This window comes from Leptodactylus fuscus, chromosome 9, assembly GCF_031893055.1.
Source record: "Leptodactylus fuscus isolate aLepFus1 chromosome 9, aLepFus1.hap2, whole genome shotgun sequence".
NCBI classification, from domain to species: domain Eukaryota; kingdom Metazoa; phylum Chordata; class Amphibia; order Anura; family Leptodactylidae; genus Leptodactylus; species Leptodactylus fuscus.
In genome coordinates, this window is record NC_134273.1 from 1442687 (window position 1) to 1468870 (window position 26184).

Genomic DNA, 26184 nt, shown 5'->3' on the forward strand with positions numbered 1-26184 from the left:
GGGGTATTAGGTGTCAGGGGCTTCTATAGGGGGCAGGACGCCTACAGTCATCTCTGGCTGACATGTCCATGATGGGGGTATTAGGGGTCAGGGGCTTCTATAGGGGGCAGGACGCCTACGGTAATGTCTGGCTGACATGTCCATGATGGGGGTATTAGGTGTCAGGGGCTTCTATAGGGGGCAGGACGCCTACGGTAATCTCTGGCTGACATGTCCATGATGGGGGTATTAGGGGTCAGGGGCTTCTATAGGGGGCAGGACGCCTACGGTAATCTCTGGCTGACATGTCCATGATGGGGGTATTAGGGGTCAGGGGCTTCTATAGGGGGCAGGACACCTATGGTAATCTCTGGCTGACATGTCCATGATGGGGGTATTAGGTGTCAGGGGCTTCTATAGGGGGCAGGACACCTATGGTAATCTCTGGCTGACATGTCCATGATGGGGGTATTAGGTGTCAGGGGCTTCTATAGGGGGCAGGACGCCTATGGTAATCTCTGGCTGACATGTCCATGATGGGGGTATTAGGTGTCAGGGGCTTCTATAGGGGGCAGGACGCCTACGGTAATCTCTGGCTGACATGTCCATGATGGGGGTATTAGGTGTCAGGGGCTTCTATAGGGGGCAGGACGCCTACGGTAATCTCTGGCTGACATGTCCATGATGGGGGTATTAGGTGTCAGGGGCTTCTATAGGGGGCAGGACGCCTACAGTCATCTCTGGCTGACATGTCCATGATGTGGGTATTAGGTGCCAGGGGCTTCTATAGGGGGCAGGACGCCTACGGTAATCTCTGGCTGACATGTCCATGATGGGGGTATTAGGGGTCAGGGGCTTCTATAGGGGGCAGGACGCCTACGGTAATCTCTGGCTGACATGTCCATGATGGGGGTATTAGGGGTCAGGGGCTTCTATAGGGGGCAGGACGCCTATGGTAATCTCTGGCTGACATGTCCATGATGGGGGTATTAGGGGTCAGGGGCTTCTATAGGGGGCAGGACGCCTACGGTAATCTCTGGCTGACATGTCCATGATGGGGGTATTAGGGGTCAGGGGCTTCTATAGGGGGCAGGACGCCTACAGTCATCTCTGGCTGACATGTCCATGATGGGGGTATTAGGGGTCAGGGGCTTCTATAGGGGGCAGGACGCCTACGGTAATCTCTGGCTGACATGTCCATGATGGGGGTATTAGGGGTCAGGGGCTTCTATAGGGGGCAGGACGCCTATGGTAATCTCTGGCTGACATGTCCATGATGGGGGTATTAGGGGTCAGGGGCTTCTATAGGGGGCAGGACGCCTACGGTAATCTCTGGCTGACATGTCCATGATGGGGGTATTAGGGGTCAGGGGCTTCTATAGGGGGCAGGACGCCTACGGTAATCTCTGGCTGACATGTCCATGATGGGGGTATTAGGTGTCAGGGGCTTCTATAGGGGGCAGGACGCCTACGGTAATCTCTGGCTGACATGTCCATGATGGGGGTATTAGGTGTCAGGGGCTTCTATAGGGGGCAGGACGCCTATGGTAATCTCTGGCTGACATGTCCATGATGTGGGTATTAGGTGCCAGGGGCTTCTATAGGGGGCAGGACGCCTACGGTAATCTCTGGCTGACATGTCCATGATGGGGGTATTAGGGGTCAGGGGCTTCTATAGGGGGCAGGACGCCTACAGTCATCTCTGGCTGACATGTCCATGATGGGGGTATTAGGGGTCAGGGGCTTCTATAGGGGGCAGGACGCCTACGGTAATCTCTGGCTGACATGTCCATGATGTGGGTATTAGGGGTCAGGGGCTTCTATAGGGGGCAGGACGCCTACGGTAATCTCTGGCTGACATGTCCATGATGGGGGTATTAGGGGTCAGGGGCTTCTATAGGGGGCAGGACGCCTACGGTAATCTCTGGCTGACATGTCCATGATGGGGGTATTAGGGGTCAGGGGCTTCTATAGGGGGCAGGACGCCTACAGTCATCTCTGGCTGACATGTCCATGATGGGGGTATTAGGTGCCAGGGGCTTCTATAGGGGGCAGGACGCCTACGGTAATCTCTGGCTGACATGTCCATGATGTGGGTATTAGGGGTCAGGGGCTTCTATAGGGGGCAGGACGCCTACGGTAATCTCTGGCTGACATGTCCATGATGGGGGTATTAGGGGTCAGGGGCTTCTATAGGGGGCAGGACGCCTACGGTGACTCCAGCTGAAGCGCCGGTGTGGAGACTCCATACCTCATGTCACCCCCGGACTCGAGGGGCGATATTACTCATTTCTTGGCTACATTAAGTGCATGAAGCATCAATTAGAGCATTGATTGCAGGAGTGCTGGGAACTCGCAGCGGGTAATGGGCTGTGTCCCAAGCTGCCGAGCGGAGGTAACAGACACTGACAGCAGCGCCGCGCACCGCTCCGCCTGACAAGTGATTGATATTATGACTCCATTATAACTGGAAACCCCATAACTGCCTCCTGAGGATGAAAGGCGGGCCACCCGGGTCACCAAGTGAACCCTTGACTAGTCATTGTAGCCCGTCCTTCCAGGCAGAGCCCTGAGCCAGCGCGGCAATCATCCCCGGAGGATTTATAGACGATGGCGGCGGATCTGATCATATACTATGAGGGGAGGCTGCTGACACCACTACAGCAATAGTACAGGACACAGAGTACTGGGCCTCCGCCTGTCCGCCATGCCATGAACCTGCAGAGAAGTAGTGTAAAGCATGGCGGATGGGACAGGAGGGGGATCTGACATGACCACAGACAATGACGCTCCTTGGCACAATCCGCACACGCTATCTATACCCCTGGTGTCTTGGTGCGCTATCTTGGGGTGTGAGCGGCGTATAACATGGCCATGTCACGTATAATATGACCGGGTGTCAGGACGTCACCTCTTATTGGGGGACGTTGGCTAGTATAACTATCAGGCACTGCACCGTGCGGCACTTCGGATTACACCGGCCTTGTGGACCCGGCAGCAGGACGCCATAGTCGCAGAGATTCGGCTTTCCAATGTTGCCCTCTGACTAGCCGCAGACACAGTGGGGTTAATCAGAAGACATCTTGGATTCTGCGGTTGAATCAGACTCAATATCATCCGGATGACTACTGGGTAACGCAGGGGCAGAGGACGCGTCGGGCAGCCGACTACTCAAGGCCGAGGCAGCGCCACCTAGTGGATCCGCACCCATTAGAACATCATACGGTACGGCCATTGTTCGCTGCGACTCCACCACACTTGGCGTGATGAAGGGCGCACATTACAGAACGCAGAGGTGTGTGGCGGCTGCCTGTCACGTGGGCGCTGTCAGCCGTGGCACCTCCGGGTCTCTCCCTACACCCCATTTAAATGGATGCCTGCTCTGAGCCCAAACCAAATTTTAATGCAAGTCCTGTCAATAACGCTGGGAGCGGCGTCCCTCGGAACGGGCGCACTAATTAAATGTGGCTGAGATCTAAATAATTCATCTCCTTAACGTCTATTGATCTCACAGTTTTTGCGGCGAAATACTGAGGACAAGAATTAACCCTTTCCCTGATGAGGGGCATCGGCTGCCCAAATGGGCGGAGCTTGTATGTACATTACCGTATAGGATTACACGTGGCACTCACCTATCCCGCTGTGGGGTCGTCCTATGTGCTGCAGGCTCATGCCCTTATTCATATCTAGGAGTCCGTTCTTAGGCCAAGTACCGATAGCGAAGCTGTACGCCTGCGGAGAGAGAAGGACGAGAGTCAGGAGCAAGAAAAGTCAGCAGGAATAGCAATGGGACCAGGCCCGGGTCATCACACATCAATCTATAAGAGCCACATGATAGAAGGACGTGCAGGGCCCCAAATCTGCAGGAATAGCAATGGGACCAGGCCCGGGGCATCACACAATCTATAAGAGCCACATGGAGGCAGAACCTGCAGGGCCCCAAATCTGCAGGAATAGCAATGGGACCAGGCCCGGGGCATCACACATCAATCTATAAGAGCCACATGATAGAAGGACGTGCAGGGCCCCAAATCTGCAGGAATAGCAATGGGACCAGGCCCGGGGCATCACACAATCTATAAGAGCCACATGGAGGCAGAACCTGCAGGGCCCCAAATCTGCAGGAATAGCAATGGGACCAGGCCCGGGGCATCACACATCAATCTATAAGAGCCACATGATAGAAGGACGTGCAGGGCCCCAAATCTGCAGGAATAGCAATGGGACCAGGCCCGGGGCATCACACAATCTATAAGAGCCACATGGAGGCAGAACCTGCAGGGCCCCAAATCTGCAGGAATAGCAATGGGACCAGGCCCAGGTCATCACACATCAATCTATAAGAGCCACATGATAGAAGGACCTGCAGGGCCCCAAATCTGCAGGAATAGCAATGGGACCAGGCCCAGGGCATCACACATCAATCTATAAGAGCCACATGATAGAAGGACCTGCAGGGCCCCAAATCTGCAGGAATAGCAATGGGACCAGGCCCGGGTCATCACACAATCTATAGGAGCCACATGATAGAAGGACCTGCAGGGCCCCAAATCTGCAGGAATAGCAATGGGACCAGGCCCGGGGCATCACACAATCTATAAGAGCCACATGATAGAAGGACCTGCAGGGCCCCAAATCTGCAGGAATAGCAATGGGACCAGGCCCGGGTCATCACACATCAATCTATAAGAGCCACATGATAGAAGGTCCTGCAGGGCCCCAAATCTGCAGGAATAGCAATGGGACCAGGCCCGGGTCATCACACATCAATCTATAAGAGCCACATGATAGAAGGACCTGCAGGGCCCCAAATCTGCAGGAATAGCAATGGGACCAGGCCCGGGGCATCACACAATCTATAAGAGCCACATGATAGAAGGACCTGCAGGGCCCCAAATCTGCAGGAATAGCAATGGGACCAGGCCCGGGTCATCACACAATCTATAAGAGCCACATGGAGGCAGAACCTGCAGGGCCCCAAATCTGCAGGAATAGCAATGGGACCAGGCCCGGGTCATCACACAATCTATAGGAGCCACATGGAGGCAGAACCTGCAGGGCCCCAAATCTGCAGGAATAGCAATGGGACCAGGCCCGGGGCATCACACAATCTATAAGAGCCACATGATAGAAGGACCTGCAGGGCCCCAAATCTGCAGGAATAGCAATGGGACCAGGCCCGGGGCATCACACAATCTATAGGAGCCACATGATAGAAGGACCTGCAGGGCCCCAAATCTGCAGGAATAGCAATGGGACCAGGCCCGGGGCATCACACAATCTATAAGAGCCACATGATAGAAGGACCTGCAGGGCCCCAAATCTGCAGGAATAGCAATGGGACCAGGCCCGGGGCATCACACAATCTATAGGAGCCACATGGAGGCAGAACCTGCAGGGCCCCAAATCTGCAGGAATAGCAATGGGACCAGGCCCGGGTCATCACACATCAATCTATAAGAGCCACATGATAGAAGGACGTGCAGGGCCCCAAATCTGCAGGAATAGCAATGGGACCAGGCCCGGGGCATCACACAATCTATAAGAGCCACATGATAGAAGGACCTGCAGGGCCCCAAATCTGCAGGAATAGCAATGGGACCAGGCCCGGGGCATCACACAATCTATAGGAGCCACATGATAGAAGGACCTGCAGGGCCCCAAATCTGCAGGAATAGCAATGGGACCAGGCCCGGGGCATCACACATCAATCTATAAGAGCCACATGGAGGCAGAACCTGCAGGGCCCCAAATCTGCAGCATTGTAGAATATGGCAGCAATGTGCCATACCACATATGTCCCGACCACATAAAGGATCCCCAGTACATGTATGTCCCGACCACATACAGGATCCCCAGTACATGTATGTCCCGACCACATACAGGATCCCCAGTACATGTATGTCCCGACCACATACAGGATCCACAGTACATGTATGTCCCGACCACATACAGGATCCCCAGTACATGTATGTCCCGACCACATACAGGATCCACAGTACATGTATGTCCCGACCACATACAGGATTCCCAGTACATGTACGTCCTGTTGACTTACAGGATCCCCAGTACATGTATGTCCCGATGACATTCAGGACCCCCAGTACATGTATGTCCTGACCACATAAAGGATCCCCAGTACATGTATGTCCCGACCTCATACAGGATCCGCAGTACATGTATGTCCCGACCACATACAGGATCCCCAGTACATGTATGTCCCGACCTCATACAGGATCCCCAGTACATGTATGTAATAACCACATACAGGATCCCCAGTACATGAATGTCCCGACCACATACAGGATCCCCAGAACATGTATGTAATAACCACATACAGGATCCCCAGTACATGAATGTTCCGACCACATACAGGATCCCCAGTACATGTATGTCCCGACCACATACAGGATTCCCAGTACATGTATGTCCTGACTACATACAGGATCCACAGTACATGTATGTCCCGACCACATACAGGATCTCCAGTACATGTATGTCCCGACCACATACAGGATCTCCAGTACATGTATGTCCCGACCACATACAGGATCCCCAGTACATGTATGTCCCGACCACATACAGGATACCCAGTACATGTATGTCCCAACCACATACAGGATCCCCAGTATATGTATGTCCCGACCACATACAGGATCCACAGTACAACATGTATGTCCCGACCACATACAGGATCCCCAGTACATGTATGTCCCGACCACATACAGGATCCCCAGTACATGTATGTCCCGACCACATACAGGATCCCCAGTACATGTATGTCCCGACCACATACAGGATCCGCAGTACATGTATGTCCCGACCACATACAGGATTCCCAGTAAGCGTGGTGTCTGTATGATATGCTGCAGGACTGTTTGTGACATTGCAGCTGAGTTATCTGACATCAGCGCCTCCCCACCATTAAGATCATATCTGACATTTGTGTAGCTGTCGCGGCGCTTGTCATTGATCATAATAAAATCTTCCTGTGTATGTGTCCCCGGGGGGCCATCACTTAAGTGTGACGAGAAGAAGCCGTACAAATCCCGTCTGCCGCACTCTCATTTACTTCACATTTTTCTTCATTTTTTTCTTCAGCTTCAACAAAGTAACGGAGGACGAGAAAGAAATCCCAAAATCTGGTGGATAGAGAAGAGCGGCGGGAACCGACAGCTGGACGATCCATAAAGTCCACGATATAGGACTCGATCCCCACCACCATCATCCCACAACTGCCAGGACTGGATCTCCTCCATCACCAACCCCCAACTGTCAAGACTGGATCTCCTCCATCATCCCCCAACTGCCAGGACTGGATCTCCTCCATCACCAACCCCCAACTGTCAAGACTGGATCTCCTCCATCATCCCCCAACTGCCAGGACTGGATCTCCTCATCATCATCCCCCAACTGCCAGGACTGGATCCCCTCCATCATCATCCCCCAACTGCCAGGACTGGATCTCCACCATCATCATCCGCCAACTGCCAGGACTGGATCTCCTCCATCACCAACCCCCAACTGTCAAGACTGGATCTCCTCCATCATCCCCCAACTGCCAGGACTGGATCTCCTCCATCACCAACCCCCAACTGTCAAGACTGGATCTCCTCCATCATCCCCCAACTGCCAGGACTGGATCTCCTCATCATCATCCCCCAACTGCCAGGACTGGATCCCCTCCATCATCATCCCCCAACTGCCAGGACTGGATCTCCACCATCATCATCCGCCAACTTGCAAGGACTGGATCTCCTCCATCACCAACCCCCAACTGTCAAGACTGGATCTCCTCCATCATCCCCCAACTGCCAGGACTGGATCTCCCCATCATCATCCCCCAACTACCAGGACTGGATCTCCTCCATCACCAACCCCCAACTGTCAAGACTGGATCTCCTCCATCATCCCCCAACTGCCAGGACTGGATCTCCTCATCATCATCCCCCAACTGCCAGGACTGGATCTCCACCATCATCATCCCCCAACTGCCAGGACTGGATCTCCTCCATCACCAACCCCCAACTGTCAAGACTGGATCTCCTCCATCATCCCCCAACTGCCAGGACTGGATCTCCTCATCATCATCCCCCAACTGCCAGGACTGGATCCCCTCCATCATCATCCCCCAACTGCCAGGACTGGATCTCCACCATCATCATCCGCCAACTGCCAGGACTGGATCTCCTCCATCACCAACCCCCAACTGTCAAGACTGGATCTCCTCCATCATCCCCCAACTGCCAGGACTGGATCTCCTCCATCACCAACCCCCAACTGTCAAGACTGGATCTCCTCCATCATCCCCCAACTGCCAGGACTGGATCTCCTCATCATCATCCCCCAACTGCCAGGACTGGATCCCCTCCATCATCATCCCCCAACTGCCAGGACTGGATCTCCACCATCATCATCCGCCAACTTGCAAGGACTGGATCTCCTCCATCACCAACCCCCAACTGTCAAGACTGGATCTCCTCCATCATCCCCCAACTGCCAGGACTGGATCTCCCCATCATCATCCCCCAACTACCAGGACTGGATCTCCTCCATCACCAACCCCCAACTGTCAAGACTGGATCTCCTCCATCATCCCCCAACTGCCAGGACTGGATCTCCTCATCATCATCCCCCAACTGCCAGGACTGGATCTCCACCATCATCATCCCCCAATTGCCAGGACTGGATCTCCTCCATCACCAACCCCCAACTGTCAAGACTGGATCTCCTCCATCATCCCCCAACTGCCAGGACTGGATCTCCTCATCATCATCCCCCAACTGCCAGGACTGGATCTCCACCATCATCATCCCCCAACTGCCAGGACTGGATCCCCTCCATCATCCCCCAACTGCCAGGACTGGATCCCCTCCATCATCCCCCAACTGCCAGGACTGGATCCCCTCCATCATCCCCCAACTGCCAGGACTGGATCCCCTCCATCATCCCCCAACTGCCAGGACTGGATCTCCACCATCATCATCCCCCAACTGCCAGGACTGGATCCCCTCCATCATCCCCCAACTGCCAGGACTGGATCCCCTCCATCATTATCCCCTAACTGCCAGGACTGGATCCCCTCCATCATCCCCCAACTGCCAGGACTGGATCCCCTCCATCATAATCCCCCAACTGCCAGGACTGGACTATGACTCGCTCTCACTATGACGTCACTCGCTCTCACTATGACGTCACTCGGTCTCACTATGACATCACTCGCTCTCGCTATGACGTCACTCGCTCTCGCTATGACATCACTCCCTCTCGCTATGACATCACTCCCTCTCGCTATGACATCACTCCCTCTCGCTATGACATCACTCGCTCTCGCTATGACGTCACTCGGTCTCGCTATGACGTCCCTCGCTCTCGCTATGACGTCACTCGCTCTCGCTATGACGTCACTCGCTCTCGCTATGACTTCACTCGCTCTCGCTATGACATCACTCGTCGCTCTCACTATGATGTCACTCGCTCTCGCTATGACGTCACTCGCTCTCGCCATGACGTCACTCGCTCTCGCTATGATGTCACTCGCTCTCGCTATTACGTCACTCGCTCTCGTTATGACGTCACTCGCTCTCGCTATGATGTCACTCGCTCTCGCTATTACGTCACTCGCTCTCACTATGACGTCACTCGCTCTCACTATGACGTCACTCGCTCTCGCTATGACCTCACTCGCTCTCACTATGACGTCACTCGCTCTCGCTATGACGTCACTCGCTCTCGCTATGACGTCCCTCGCTGTCGCTATGACATCACTCACTCTCACTACCTCTCAGTGACCACACGGCGCTGTGTATGTTCTCCCGCCCTCCGCCATAATAAGATACACTTGTTAATAGCGCTGCAGACACCAACTTGGCAGCAGATTTCCCAGTTTAATTTGTAAATCTCTCCCCCGGCATGTTGAGCGGCGGCGCTCGGGCCCGGCGGAGATTGAAATGTAAATTGCTTAGGAAGAAGAGGAAGGAGGACGCGATGCAGTGAGTGCGGTGTCAGAAGGCTGGCACGGGCCGACAAAGGGTGTCGTCATGTGTGCAGGGGGCACAACACGCATCATGGGGGATGGAAGAACCAACTTCACAGCGGTCTGTGGGGGTCTCGGGGAAGGGCTGGCAGTGAACCCTGGAAAGCCGGAGGATGAGGCAGAGGGGACCCCGGTAATAAAGGGGAGACCCCCAGCAGTCAGGTACATAATATCCCATCAGCCCCCACATGCCCCAGGTGGCCGGGTAATAGGTGGAGGGTTACCCTGCGGTACCATGGACCAAACCACACCCATACCCATACCCCAATACTGCAGGTTACACAATGACTGAGCCACAAGGGACGTAACGTAAATCACAGCGCTCACCAAAAACATGGCGTCTGCCGCTACGATGAGAACCAGAAGAGGAGAGCAGATAAGCACGGACACCATGAGACCTGACCCGGGCGCGTGACGGCGGCGACTCCGCTAATTCATCAGCTAATAACGCCATATTTGCCGCCTCTTACTTCCCTGTTAGCACATAATGAAGTGGCGCGGACGTCAGACTCCTGTGCAGCCGCACACCCCCCCTCCTCCCGCCCTGCAGATAATTAATAGATAAGAGCGCTGATCCTGGGGGGAAACCATCAGCAATTAAAACTCCTAATTAAGTCTGCGCATAATTCACTGGAATTACACTCTATGTACACAGAGGGGAGCGCGCCGCCATGTCCGCCCGTTATTGGTTACAGATGATGAAGATCCGGGCCTGATGTGGAGCGCCACCATGAGGAGAGCCCTGATACTACACAAGGCTCCGGGGCCCGGCAGCAGATCCTCATAAGGGCCACCAATTGTGGGGTAACTACTCCTGGCACTAGGTGGGGCAGAATACGCTGGCTCTTAAAGGGCCGGTGACCCTTATTGTCCATCACACTGCTCGCTATGACCACCAGGAGTAGAAACAAGCGCTGGATATACCAAGTGGTCAATGTCTGTCTGATTCTAGGAAAGCTGGATGGAAAACCCCCCCATTGACAAAGCTGTTTGCCATTATCAGCGAAATTTGGTGTAGCCCGCCCCCTATGTGTAGGCAGCAGTACAGGTGACACAGGGGGGTCCTGAAGGGTGGGAAAGCTGGGTGACTCCTTGACAAGATCTGAAGGTCGTGACTGGAGACGATGGAGCGGTGCGGCCCCGGCTGAAGGTCAGGTTGCGGCGTTATGAATATTCAGCGCGCGGCTGCCGGATCGATCGCTTTTTAATTGTTTTTTTCCTGAGTGTTGGAGGAAGTGTTGCGAGCATTGATCAGCTCCAGAGGAGGAAGTCTGCCGGAGCGCGTCACACCAAGATCAGCGGCGACAGCGGCGCCTCCTGTGTCACGTACAACATGGAATAGACAGCAAGCGGCCACACGTCACAGTGACCACCTGACCGCGCAGCCGCAACCTCAGGAAAGTTCCAGACCAGAGATAATCGCCTCAATCTATCAGAACTTTAGGACGAGCAAACTCCGGAGACACGAGCGCAGGGACCGGGAGCTCACGTTACTGCTGACTGCTGGTATAGTCATGTGACCATGGCCGACCTCAGTCCTATACCTGAAACTGACGCTGCTGTGAGGTCGACTCAGGGGTTGTGACCTCAAGAAAGATCCAGAATTTAAGATGTTTAACCTGCGAGACCCGACAAATCTCAAAGAAAATCACAGAAAACGCACGGACGGGGGAGGGGACCAGCGGAGACTGATATTCATCTAAATGCAAATGTGCCGAAGAACGAAGAGCGAAATCCTGCAGGAGGAGACCGCAACGTACAAAGTCACTGACAGATCCCAGAGTCACCAGAAACAACAGGAACATGTCCGGCCCCAAGATCACCCGCAACATGTACCAGGCACCGCCACTGTATGAGGGCAGGAAAGCAGAATAGTGAGCGCAGCTCTGGGGTATAATACAGGATAAGTAATGTAATGTATGTACACAGTGACTGTACCAGCAGAATAGTGAGCGCAGCTCTGGAGTATAATACAGGATAAGTAATGTAATGTATGTATACAGTGACTGTACCAGCAGAATAGTGAGCGCAGCTCTGGAGTATAATACAGGATAAGTAATGTAATGTATGTACACAGTGACTGCACCAGCAGAATAGTGAGCGCAGCTCTGGAGTATAATGCAGGATAAGTAATGTAATGTATGTACACAGTGACTGCACCAGCAGAATAGTGAGCGCAGCTCTGGAGTATAATACAGGATAAGTAATGTAATGTATGTACACAGTGACTGTACCAGCAGAATAGTGAGCGCAGCTCTGGAGTATAATGCAGGATAAGTAATGTAATGTATGTACACAGTGACTGCACCAGCAGAATAGTGAGCGCAGCTCTGGAGTATAATACAGGATAAGTAATGTAATGTATGTACACAGTGACTGTACCAGCAGAATAGTGAGCGCAGCTCTGGAGTATAATACAGGATAAGTAATGTAATGTATGTACACAGTGACTGTACCAGCAGAATAGTGAGCGCAGCTCTGGAGTATAATGCAGGATAAGTAATGTAATGTATGTACACAGTGACTGCACCAGCAGAATAGTGAGCGCAGCTCTGGAGTATAATACAGGATAAGTAATGTAATGTATGTACACAGTGACTGTACCAGCAGAATAGTGAGCGCAGCTCTGGGGTATAATACAGGATAAGTAATGTAATGTATGTACACAGTGACTGTACCAGCAGTATAGTGAGCGCAGCTCTGGAGTATAATACAGGATAAGTAATGTAATGTATGTACACAGTGACTGTACCAGCAGAATAGTGAGCGCAGCTCTGGGGTATAATACAGGATAAGTAATGTAATGTATGTACACAGTGACTGTACCAGCAGAATAGTGAGCGCAGCTCTGGAGTATAATACAGGATAAGTAATGTAATGTATGTACACAGTGACTGTACCAGCAGAATAGTGAGCGCAGCTCTGGAGTATAATACAGGATAAGTAATGTATGTACACAGTGACTGCACCAGCAGAATAGTGAGCGCAGCTCTGGAGTATAATACAGGATAAGTAATGTATGTACACAGTGACTGCACCAGCAGAATAGTGAGCGCAGCTCTGGGGTATAATACAGGATAAGTAATGTAATGTATGTACACAGTGACTGTACCAGCAGAATAGTGAGCGCAGCTCTGGAGTATAATACAGGATAAGTAATGTAATGTATGTACACAGTGACTGTACCAGCAGAATAGTGAGCGCAGCTCTGGAGTATAATACAGGATAAGTAATGTAATGTATGTACACAGTGACTGTACCAGCAGAATAGTGAGCGCAGCTCTGGAGTATAATACAGGATAAGTAATGTAATGTATGTACACAGTGACTGTACCAGCAGAATAGCGAGCGCAGCTCTGGGGTATAATACAGGATAAGTAATGTAATGTATGTACACAGTGACTGTACCAGCAGAATAGTGAGCGCAGCTCTGGAGTATAATACAGGATAAGTAATGTATGTACACAGTGACTGTACCAGCAGAATAGTGAGCGCAGCTCTGGAGTATAATACAGGATAAGTAATGTAATGTATGTACACAGTGACTGTACCAGCAGAATAGTGAGCGCAGCTCTGGGGTATAATACAGAATAAGAAATGTATGTACACAGTGACTGTACCAGCAGAATAGTGAGCGCAGCTCTGGAGTATAATACAGGATAAGTAATGTAATGTATGTACACAGTGACTGTACCAGCAGAATAGTGAGCGCAGCTCTGGGGTATAATACAGGATAAGTAATGTAATGTATGTACACAGTGACTGTACCAGCAGAATAGTGAGCGCAGCTCTGGAGTATAATACAGGATAAGTAATGTAATGTATGTACACAGTGACTGCACCAGCAGAATAGTGAGCGCAGCTCTGGAGTATAATACAGGATAAGTAATGTAATGTATGTACACAGTGACTGTACCAGCAAAATAGTGAGCGCAGCTCTGGAGTATAATACAGGATAAGTAATGTAATGTATGTACACAGTGACTATACCAGCAGAATAGTGAGCGCAGCTCTGGAGTATAATACAGGATAAGTAATGTATGTACACAGTGACTGTACCAGCAGAATAGTGAGCGCAGCTCTGGGGTATAATACAGGATAAGTAATGTAATGTATGTACACAGTGACTGCACCAGCAGAATAGTGAGCGCAGCTCTGGAGTATAATACAGGATAAGTAATGTAATGTATGTACACAGTGACCGCACCAGCAGAATAGTGAGCGCAGCTCTGGAGTATAATACAGGATAAGTAATGTAATGTATGTACACAGTGACTGTACCAGCAGGATAGTGAGCGCAGCTCTGGAGTATAATACAGGATAAGTAATGTAATGTATGTACACAGTGACTGCACCAGCAGAATAGTGAGCGCAGCTCTGGAGTATAATACAGGATATGTAATGTAATGTATGTACACAGTGACTGCACCAGCAGAATAGTGAGCGCAGCTCTGGAGTATAATACAGGATAAGTAATGTAATGTATGTACACAGTGACTGTACCAGCAGAATAGTGAGCGCAGCTCTGGGGTATAATACAGGATAAGTAATGTAATGTATGTACACAGTGACTGCACCAGCAGAATAGTGAGCGCAGCTCTGGAGTATAATACAGGATAAGTAAAGTAATGTATGCACACAGTGACTGCACAAGCAGAATAGTGAGCGCAGCTCTGGAGTATAATACAGGATAAGTAATGTAATGTATGTACACAGTGACTGTACCAGCAGAATAGTGAGCGCAGCTCTGGAGTATAATACAGGAGAAGTAATGTAATGTATGTACACAGTGACTGCACCAGCAGAATAGTGAGCGCAGCTCTGGAGTATAATACAGGAGAAGTAATGTAATGTATGTACACAGTGACTGCACCAGCAGAATAGTGAGCGCAGCTCTGGAGTATAATACAGGATAAGTAATGTAATGTATGTACACAGTGACTGCACCAGCAGAATAGTGAGCGCAGCTCTGGAGTATAATACAGGATAAGTAATGTAATGTATGTACACAGTGACTGCACCAGCAGAATAGTGAGCGCAGCTCTGGAGTATAATACAGGATAAGTAATGTAATGTATGTACACAGTGACTGCACCAGCAGAATAGTGAGCGCAGCTCTGGAGTATAATACAGGATAAGTAATGTAATGTATGTACACAGTGACTGTACCAGCAGAATAGTGAGCGCAGCTCTGGAGTGTGATATCTATGCCCAGTTTTGAGAAGTTATGAGCTGGGCAGATGCTATATGGGATAAGGTTGATTCCGGATATACAATAACTTCTGTGATTATTATCTTCTGGTCCTGGGTCTTTTGGGGTCTCGGGAATGGGGGGGGGGGACACACATGCTGCACTTATGTAACTCATCCTCATCCTCTTGTTGTTTCTACTTGTGATAAGATGGAGCTGTCGGTCGATTGTCGAATTGTAAGCAAATGTCGCCACATAAACCCTGACAACCTCCCCCCTCGACACATAAGTCACGAAAAGCAGAGGGGAAAATGGCGACATGAAATGGTCCGAAATTCCATTTATCAGGACAAATAATGAAATAACAATCTGCGCCCATCAGCCTTAAGAGCGGCGGCCGTGATTTAAGGTTCCAGTCGCAGGAAAGCGGGTATAATGGGTGTTTACTCATGCAAAGAAAAAAATCTGTGAGTGATGTCGGGGGAGAAGATTGCCGTAACTAGTGAAGAATAACACGGCCGCCTCTGTCACATCACACTGGAATTTCAGTAATAGATTCTCGGGCTGACACTCCATTCGATTGGAAGGTGATCCTCTTTATCCCATCACATCAAATATTAAACGCCTGTATTAGCGCCGTCACCTTCGCGGCTTATTCCGCCGGCTTCATTTTATTCATCCTGTAATGGTTTCAGCCATTCTGATATTTTCAATGTTATCTAAACAGGCGCTAATGCGCTGGGGTCTTATCGGCGGGGGGGTCCGGGCGCCTTCTCGCTCCTCCGTCACATTGTAGTGCGCCATTTGTTTGCCCGCTTCTCTCTGGGTAAGAAGGCGGCTCAGAGGGAAGATGGAGGACAAGAGCCGGCACCAGATGACGGATGCCTTTCAACAAGGGCAGTGTAGCTTGTCAGCGCCTGAGTGGGAGATGAATGGCGATATCTATTCAGGCTGCCGCCGGGTGTCACGCAATACGGTTTAATATTCCCAGATAAAGCGGCAGAGCCATCGCCATCCTGACACCACAGTCATCCGCTCCCGCCGCTCACTGTGTATAATCACAAGGTAGAGGACACGCGATGGCGTCACACACGGGGCCCAGTGACATCACTGCTGGTTACTGGGGAGCCATGATCTAGAGAACGATCACACGGCCGCCCCACAAGCAGAGATCTGGGCGACAACAAGGAAATGATACAAAAACTTGTCAAATCTTTATTTATTGTAACAGAAACACATAGCACAGCAGTGGTGCAGCAGACAGCGGCCCCCGCCACCCCGGGGCCACCCCCCACATATAGCACTACAGTATGGGACATCATCTATACTGGGACTGAGGGGTCTGATGGATTATACTCTCACCCCATACAGGGTAACAGAAGGGCGCTACACAACATAAAGGATATAGAGGTATATACTGTACATGTATATTATATAGGGGTGATGCACAATATACTATATATAGAGGTATATACTGTACGTGTATATTATATAGGGGTGATATACTATATACTATATATAGAGGTATATACTGTACGTGTATATTATATAGGGGTGATACACAACATACTATATATAGCAGTATATACTGTGCGTGTATATTATATAGGGGTGATACACAACATACTATATATAGCAGTATATACTGTACATGTATATTATATAGGGGTGATACACAACATACTATATATAGAGGTATATACTGTACATGTATATTATATAGGGGTGATACACTATATACTATATATAGAGGTATATACTGTACATGTATATTATATAGGGGTGATACACTATATATAGCGGTATATACTGTACATGTATATTATATAGGGGTGATACACTATATATAGCGGTATATACTGTACATGTATATTATATAGGGGTGATACACTATACTATATATAGAGGTATATACTGTACGTGTATATTATATAGGGGTGATACACTATATATAGCGGTATATACTGTACATGTATATTATATAGGGGTGATACACTATATATAGCGGTATATACTGTACATGTATATTATATAGGGGTGATATACTATATATAGCGGTATATACTGTACATGTATATTATATAGGGGTGATACACTATATATAGCGGTATATACTGTACATGTATATTATATAGGGGTGATACACAACACTATATATAGAAGTATATACCGTACATGTATATTATATAGGGGTGATACACAATATACTATATATAGAGGTATATACTGTACGTGTATATTATATAGGGGTGGTACACTATATATAGCGGTATATACTGTACGTGTATATTATATAGGGGTGATACACTATATACTATATATAGAGGTATATACTGTACATGTATATTATATAGGGGTGATACACTATATACTATATATAGAGGTATATACTGTACATGTATATTATATAGGGGTGATACACTATATATAGCGGTATATACTGTACATGTATATTATATAGGGGTGATACACTATATATAGCGGTATATACTGTACATGTATATTATATAGGGGTGATACACTATACTATATATAGAGGTATATACTGTACGTGTATATTATATAGGGGTGATACACTATATATAGCGGTATATACTGTACATGTATATTATATAGGGGTGATACACTATATATAGCGGTATATACTGTACATGTATATTATATAGGGGTGATATACTATATATAGCGGTATATACTGTACATGTATATTATATAGGGGTGATACACTATATATAGCGGTATATACTGTACATGTATATTATATAGGGGTGATACACAACACTATATATAGAAGTATATACCGTACATGTATATTATATAGGGGTGATACACAATATACTATATATAGAGGTATATACTGTACGTGTATATTATATAGGGGTGGTACACTATATATAGCGGTATATACTGTACATGTATATTATATAGGGGTGATACACTATATATAGCGGTATATACTGTACATGTATATTATATAGGGGTGATACACTATACTATATATAGAGGTATATACTGTACGTGTATATTATATAGGGGTGATACACTATATATAGCGGTATATACTGTACATGTATATTATATAGGGGTGATACACTATATATAGCGGTATATACTGTACATGTATATTATATAGGGGTGATACACTATATACTATATATAGAGGTATATACTGTACGTGTATATTATATAGGGGTGGTACACTATATACTATATATAGAGGTATATACTGTACATGTATATTATATAGGGGTGATACACTATATACTATATATAGAGGTATATACTGTACGTGTATATTATATAGGGGTGATACACTATACTATATATAGAGGTATATACTGTACGTGTATATTATATAGGGGTGATACACAACATACTATATATAGCAGTATATACTGTACATGTATATTATATAGGGGTGATACACAACATACTATATATAGAGGTATATACTGTACATGTATATTATATAGGGGTGATACACTATATACTATATATAGAGAGGTATATACTGTACATGTATATTATATAGGGATGATACACTATATACTATATATAGCGGTATATACTGTACGTGTATATTATATAGGGGTGATACACTATATACTATATATAGAGGTATATACTGTACATGTATATTATATAGGGGTGATACACTATATACTATATATAGAGGTATATACTGTACATGTATATTATATAGGGGTGATACACTATATATAGCGGTATATACTGTACGTGTATATTATATAGGGGTGATACACAACATACTATATATAGAGGTATATACTGTACATGTATATTATATAGGGGTGATACACTATATACTATATATAGAGGTATATACTGTACATGTATATTATATAGGGGTGATACACTATATATAGCGGTATATACTGTACGTGTATATTATATAGGGGTGATACACAACATACTATATATAGAGGTATATACTGTACATGTATATTATATAGGGGTGATACACTATATACTATATATAGAGGTATATACTGTACATGTATATTATATAGGGGTGATACACTATATATATAGCGGTATATACTGTACGTGTATATTATATAGGGGTGATACACTATATACTATATATAGAGGTATATACTGTACATGTATATTATATAGGGGTGATACACTATATATAGCGGTATATACTGTACATGTATATTATATAGGGGTGATACACTATATATAGCGGTATATACTGTACATGTATATTATATAGGGGTGATACACTATATACTATATATAGAGGTATATACTGTACGTGTATATTATATAGGGGTGGTACACTATATACTATATATAGAGGTATATACTGTACATGTATATTATATAGGGGTGATACACTATATATAGCGGTATATACTGTACGTGTATATTATATAGGGGTGATACACAACATACTATATATAGAGGTATATACTGTACATGTATATTATATAGGGGTGATACACTATATACTATATATAGAGGTATATACTGTACATGTATATTATATAGGGGTGATACACTATATATATAGCGGTATATACTGTACGTGTATATTATATAGGGGTGATACACTATATACTATATATAGAGGTATATACTGTACGTGTATATTATATAGGGGTGATACACTATATATAGCGGTATATACTGTACATGTATATTATATAGGGGTGATACACTATATATAGCGGTATATACTGTACATGTATATTATATAGGGGTGATACACTATATACTATATATAGAGGTATATACTGTACGTGTATATTATATAGGGGTGGTACACTATATACTATATATAGAGGTATATACTGTACATGTATATTATATAGGGGTGATACACTATATATAGCGGTATATACTGTACGTGTATATTATATAGGGGTGATACACAACATACTATATATAGAGGTATATACTGTACATGTATATTATATAGGGGTGATACACTATATACTATATATAGAGGTATATACTGTACATGTATATTATATAGGGGTGATACACTATATATATAGCGGTATATACTGTACGTGTATATTATATAGGGGTGATACACTATATACTATATATAGAGGTATATACTGTACGTGTATATTATATAGGGGTGATACACTATATATAGCGGTATATACTGTACATGTATATTATATAGGGGTGATACACTATATATAGCGGTATATACTGTACATGTATATTATATAGGGGTGATACACTATATACTATATATAGAGGTATATACTGTACGTGTATATTATATAGGGGTGGTACACTATATACTATATATAGAGGTATATACTGTACATGTATATTATATAGGGGTGATACACTATATATAGCGGTATATACTGTACGTGTATATTATATAGGGGTGATACACTATACTATATATAGAGGTATATACTGTGCGTGTATATTATATAGGGGTGATACACTATATACTATATATAGAGGTATATACTGTACATGTATATTATATAGGGGTGATACACAACATACTATATATAGCAGTATATACTGTACATGTATATTATATAGGGGTGATACACAACATACTATATATAGAGGTATATACTGTACATGTATATTATATAGGGGTGATACACTATATACTATATATAGAGGTATATACTGTACATGTATATTATATAGGGGTGATACACTATATATAGCGGTATATACTGTACGTGTATATTATATAGGGGTGATACACTATATACTATATATAGAGGTATATACTGTACATGTATATTATATAGGGGTGATACACTATATATAGCGGTATATACTGTACGTGTATATTATATAGGGGTGATACACTATATACTATATATAGAGGTATATACTGTACGTGTATATTATATAGGGGTGATACACTATATACTATATATAGAGAGGTATATACTGTACATGTATATTATATAGGGGTGATACACAACATACTATATATAGAGGTATATACTGTACATGTATATTATATAGGGGTGATACACTATATACTATATATAGAGGCATATACTGTACGTGTATATTATATAGGGGTGATACACTATATACTATATATAGAGGTATAATACTGTACATGTATATTATATAGGGGTGATACACTATATACTATATATAGAGGTATATACTGTACGTGTATATTATATAGGGGTGATACACAACACTATATATAGAAGTATATACTGTACATGTATATTATATAGGGGTGATACACTATACTATATATAGAAGTATATACTGTACGTGTATATTATATAGGGGTGATACACTATATATAGTGGTATATACTGTACATGTATATTATATAGGGGTGATACACTATATACTATATATAGAGAGGTATATACTGTACATGTATATTATATAGGGGTGCTACACTATACTATATAGAGAGGTATATACTGTACATGTATATTATATAGGGGTGATACACTATATACTATATATAGAGAGGTATATACTGTACATGTATATTATATAGGGGTGCTACACTATACTATATAGAGAGGTATATACTGTACATGTATATTATATAGGGGTGCTACACTATATACAGAGGTATATACTGTACGTGTATATTATATAGGGGTGATACACTATATACTATATATAGAGGTATATACTGTACGTGTATATTATATAGGGGTGATACACTATATACTATATATAGAGGTATATACTGTACGTGTATATTATATAGGGGTGCTACACTATATATAGTGGTATATACTGTACATGTATATTATATAGGGGTGATACACTATATACTATATATAGAGAGGTATATACTGTACATGTATATTATATAGGGGTGCTACACTATACTATATAGAGAGGTATATACTGTACGTGTATATTATATAGGGGTGATACACTATATACTATATACAGAGGTATATACTGTACGTGTATATTATATAGGGGTGATACACTATATACTATATATAGAGGTATATACTGTACGTGTATATTATATAGGGGTGATACACTATATACTATATATAGAGGTATATACTGTACGTGTATATTATATAGGGGTGCTACACTATATATAGCGGTATATAATGTACATGTGTATTATATAGGGGTGATGCACTATATACTATATATAGAGGTATATACTGTACATGTATATTATATAGGGGTGATACACTATATACTATATATAGAGGTATATACTGTACATGTATATTATATAGGGGTGATACACTATACTATATATAGAGGTATATACTGTACGTGTATATTATATAGGGGTGATACACAACATACTATATATAGCAGTATATACTGTACATGTATATTATATAGGGGTGATACACAACATACTATATATAGAGGTATATACTGTACATGTATATTATATAGGGGTGATACACTATATATAGCGGTATATACTGTACGTGTATATTATATAGGGGTGATACACTATATACTATATATAGAGGTATATACTGTACGTGTATATTATATAGGGGTGCTACACTATATATAGCGGTATATAATGTACATGTGTATTATATAGGGGTGATGCACTATATACTATATATAGAGGTATATACTGTACATGTATATTATATAGGGGTGATACACTATATACTATATATAGAGAGGTATATACTGTACATGTATATTATATAGGGGTGATACACTATATACTATATATAGAGGTATATACTGTACATGTATATTATATAGGGTGATACACTATATACTATATATAGAGGTATATACTGTACGTGTATATTATATAGGGGTGATACACTATATACTATATATAGAGGTATATACTGTACATGTATATTATATAGGGGTGATACACTATATACTATATATAGAGGTATATACTGTACATGTATATTATATAGGGGTGATACACTATATACTATATATAGCGGTATATACTGTACATGTGTATTATATAGGGGTGATATACTATATATAGCGGTATATACTGTACATGTATATTATATAGGGGTGATACACTATATATAGCGGTATATACTGTATATGTATATTATATAGGGGTGATACACTATATACTATATATAGAGGTATATACTGTACGTGTATATTATATAGGGGTGGTACACTATATACTATATATAGAGGTATATACTGTACATGTATATTATATAGGGGTGATACACTATATACTATATATAGAGGTATATACTGTACGTGTATATTATATAGGGGTGATACACTATACTATATATAGAGGTATATACTGTACGTGTATATTATATAGGGGTGATACACAACATACTATATATAGCAGTATATACTGTACATGTATATTATATAGGGGTGATACACTATATACTGAATCTATAAAGGCATATACTGTATATAGGAGAGATACACTATAGAATGTATATAGAGAGGTCTATTCCGTACGCGTATATTATATAGGATACACTTTAGAATGTATAGAGGTCTATACTGTACATGTGACACTGTATATAGTATATAGACCCAGTACATGTATATTATATAGGAGTGCTACACTGTGTATATAGAGGTCTATACTGTACCTGGGACACTGTATACAGTATATAGACCCAGTACATGTATATTATATAGGAGTGCTACACTGTGTATATAGAGTTCTATACTGTACCTGGGACACTGTATACAGTATATAGACCCAGTACATGTATATTATATAGGAGTGCTACACTGTGTATACAGAGGTCTATACTGTACCTGGGACACTGTATACAGTATATAGACCCAGTACATGTATATTATATAGGAGTGCTACACTGTGTATACAGAGGTCTATACTGTACCTGGGACACTGTATACAGTACAGGGGTTGGGAGCAGGTGCTGCCTGTTCGGTGCCTGGTGCCTCATTAGCTCTGGGGCAGCCATGTGTGGCAGTTCTCCCCTTGTTCTTGCCCCCTCCCCCTGCCTGTGTATTCGGGAGCTTTTCCATTAGCCCCTTTAATATTCTGTCACCCGGCGCCGGCTGCCATTACATCCGAGCACTGATCGCCCTGTGAAATTACCTTGCTGTAATGGCAGTGTGTATAATCAGGCGGCTCCATGCGCCGTCAGTCCCGGCAGCGGCGTGCCGGAGAGGCTTATGGATGGATCTGGCGGCGGCTACAAGTGTGTGTGTGTGTGTGTGTGTTCCAACCCGGATTACACATATATTACATGTATTTATCTCGCGCCCTGCGCCTACTCTCTGTTTGCCAAACATAAATCGGCGTCAGGTTAACTCATTTGCTGCTACAATAGTCAGATATTTATTTCCTGCAAGGTGGATAATAGGCTGCAAAATGGAAGATGGACGCCGGCCAGGGCGAGGGGCATCTGCAGACGACATGGTGGTAACAAGCTGATGTCATCACCTGTAGTGACATCATGGCTGGGGGCGCAGCTCTAGTACCAGACACCTGCAGAGCAAACTGTGTAATACACCTGCGGCCGGATCTCTGCTCGCCGTCAGGGAACTGGAACAACTGTGGGCTCCACAGCTGAGGGTCTGTGACAATGGATCAGTCTATAGGTGACACTGACTTCAGGCTCTGCCTCTAACCCCTCCCAAATATAACCCTGACCCCCCTGGATGGGGCACAACCACTGAGGCAGCGCCCCCTCCTGGATCCACTATATCTACCCCATCAGTGAGGACGAGCTGTGTAATATGACAGGTGATTACATCACCGTATAGACCTGCGGCACTGTATACAGTAAGGAGATGCGGTCTGTATATATATATGTGTGAGTCGGATTCTTCTTGGGCAGGTCCAGTCTGTATATATAGGTCATTGCCCCTTTTGGGGAGGTGCAGCTGTATACATTGGGGTCTCTGCTCAGTCCCAGGAGGTTTTGTAGGTTGTGTAATGGTCCAGTCACCCCTCCCCCCCCCCCAGTCCGGCCACATCCAGAGCTCCCCTTTGTGTCCCCCCCATTGAGGGTATTTGAGATCTCAGCACTGGCTCAGCTCTGCAAGGACAGAAAGTGATAAAGAGCAGGAGGCGGCGGAGTGGGAGAATTGGAATTATGGGACGCGGCGCTATGTAAACAGGCGAGGTGGGATGTGATTAATCCGGGGCCCAGCGATAAATCCAGCGCCTCGGAGGTATTGATCTACAGGCACAAAGGCTTTATCAGGTCTTCACTACAAACCAGGGATCAAAGTCAAGTTATCCTGACACTTGTTAAGCTGCCGCCGCCGCCGTGCGGACTTACAGCGTTTAGCGGCTCTGACAAGTCACATGACCACAGAGTCAAATAAAAAGTTGCAGGACGCACGTCCGCTGCGAGACATGAACCTGGCGCCGGACAGATGCTTGACATAGTATACATGTATCCACACACACACAGCTATATCAGCGCCACCGCCTCCCTCGGATGTCGCCGCTATTCGCGTGCGTCGGCTGTCACCTTGTAAGTGGGAAATTCATAAAGACATTTTCATATAAATCCGGGTTTTTGTTGGCAATAAAAATGCCACTTGTGAGATTCCAGCGCTCGGATTATTCGCTCCTGCACGAGGCGCCGCGATAATGACAAAACATTAGATACAATCATATCCCGGAAATCTCAGCATAAAGAATCATTGCAAGTGTCAGCTGCAGGAGCAGGTGGAGTGACATTTAGTGCACATGTATGGTGCAGGATTCCCAGGGCTGCCCAGAGTATAAGACCTCCCAGGGCACCCCGCTGAGGGCACACAGACGCCGCTCGCCGCTTTCTGGATTTTTATTGCAATTTTCCCTCTTGCCGATTATTTTTCGATGTCGCGGATCTCCCCTGAGGTGCCGGTGATTGAATGAAACCTGACCCCCGGCTGCAATAAGTGTATTTCAATTACATCTGTCAGCGGGTAAGGATATAATGATATATCATGTGATATTAAATCCATACTAATCGTATCAGGGGCTTTTTTTAATAGTGCACTAACTGCATTATCACATCCAGATAATTAGCTGCAGGGGCCTCGC

General features: G+C 45.1%; 1 protein-coding gene across 2 annotated transcripts in view; it reads right to left on the reverse strand.

The window, feature by feature from the left end:
* ERI3 (ERI1 exoribonuclease family member 3) overlaps nucleotides 1-26184 on the reverse strand; it is a 238367-nt gene that overhangs the window by 104381 nt on the left and 107802 nt on the right. For both annotated transcript variants that reach the window (XM_075286594.1, XM_075286595.1), the window contains exon 7: nucleotides 3612-3711. In XM_075286594.1, the coding sequence (XP_075142695.1) occupies nucleotides 3612-3711 (100 nt within the window). The remainder of the gene's footprint in view (nucleotides 1-3611; nucleotides 3712-26184) is intronic.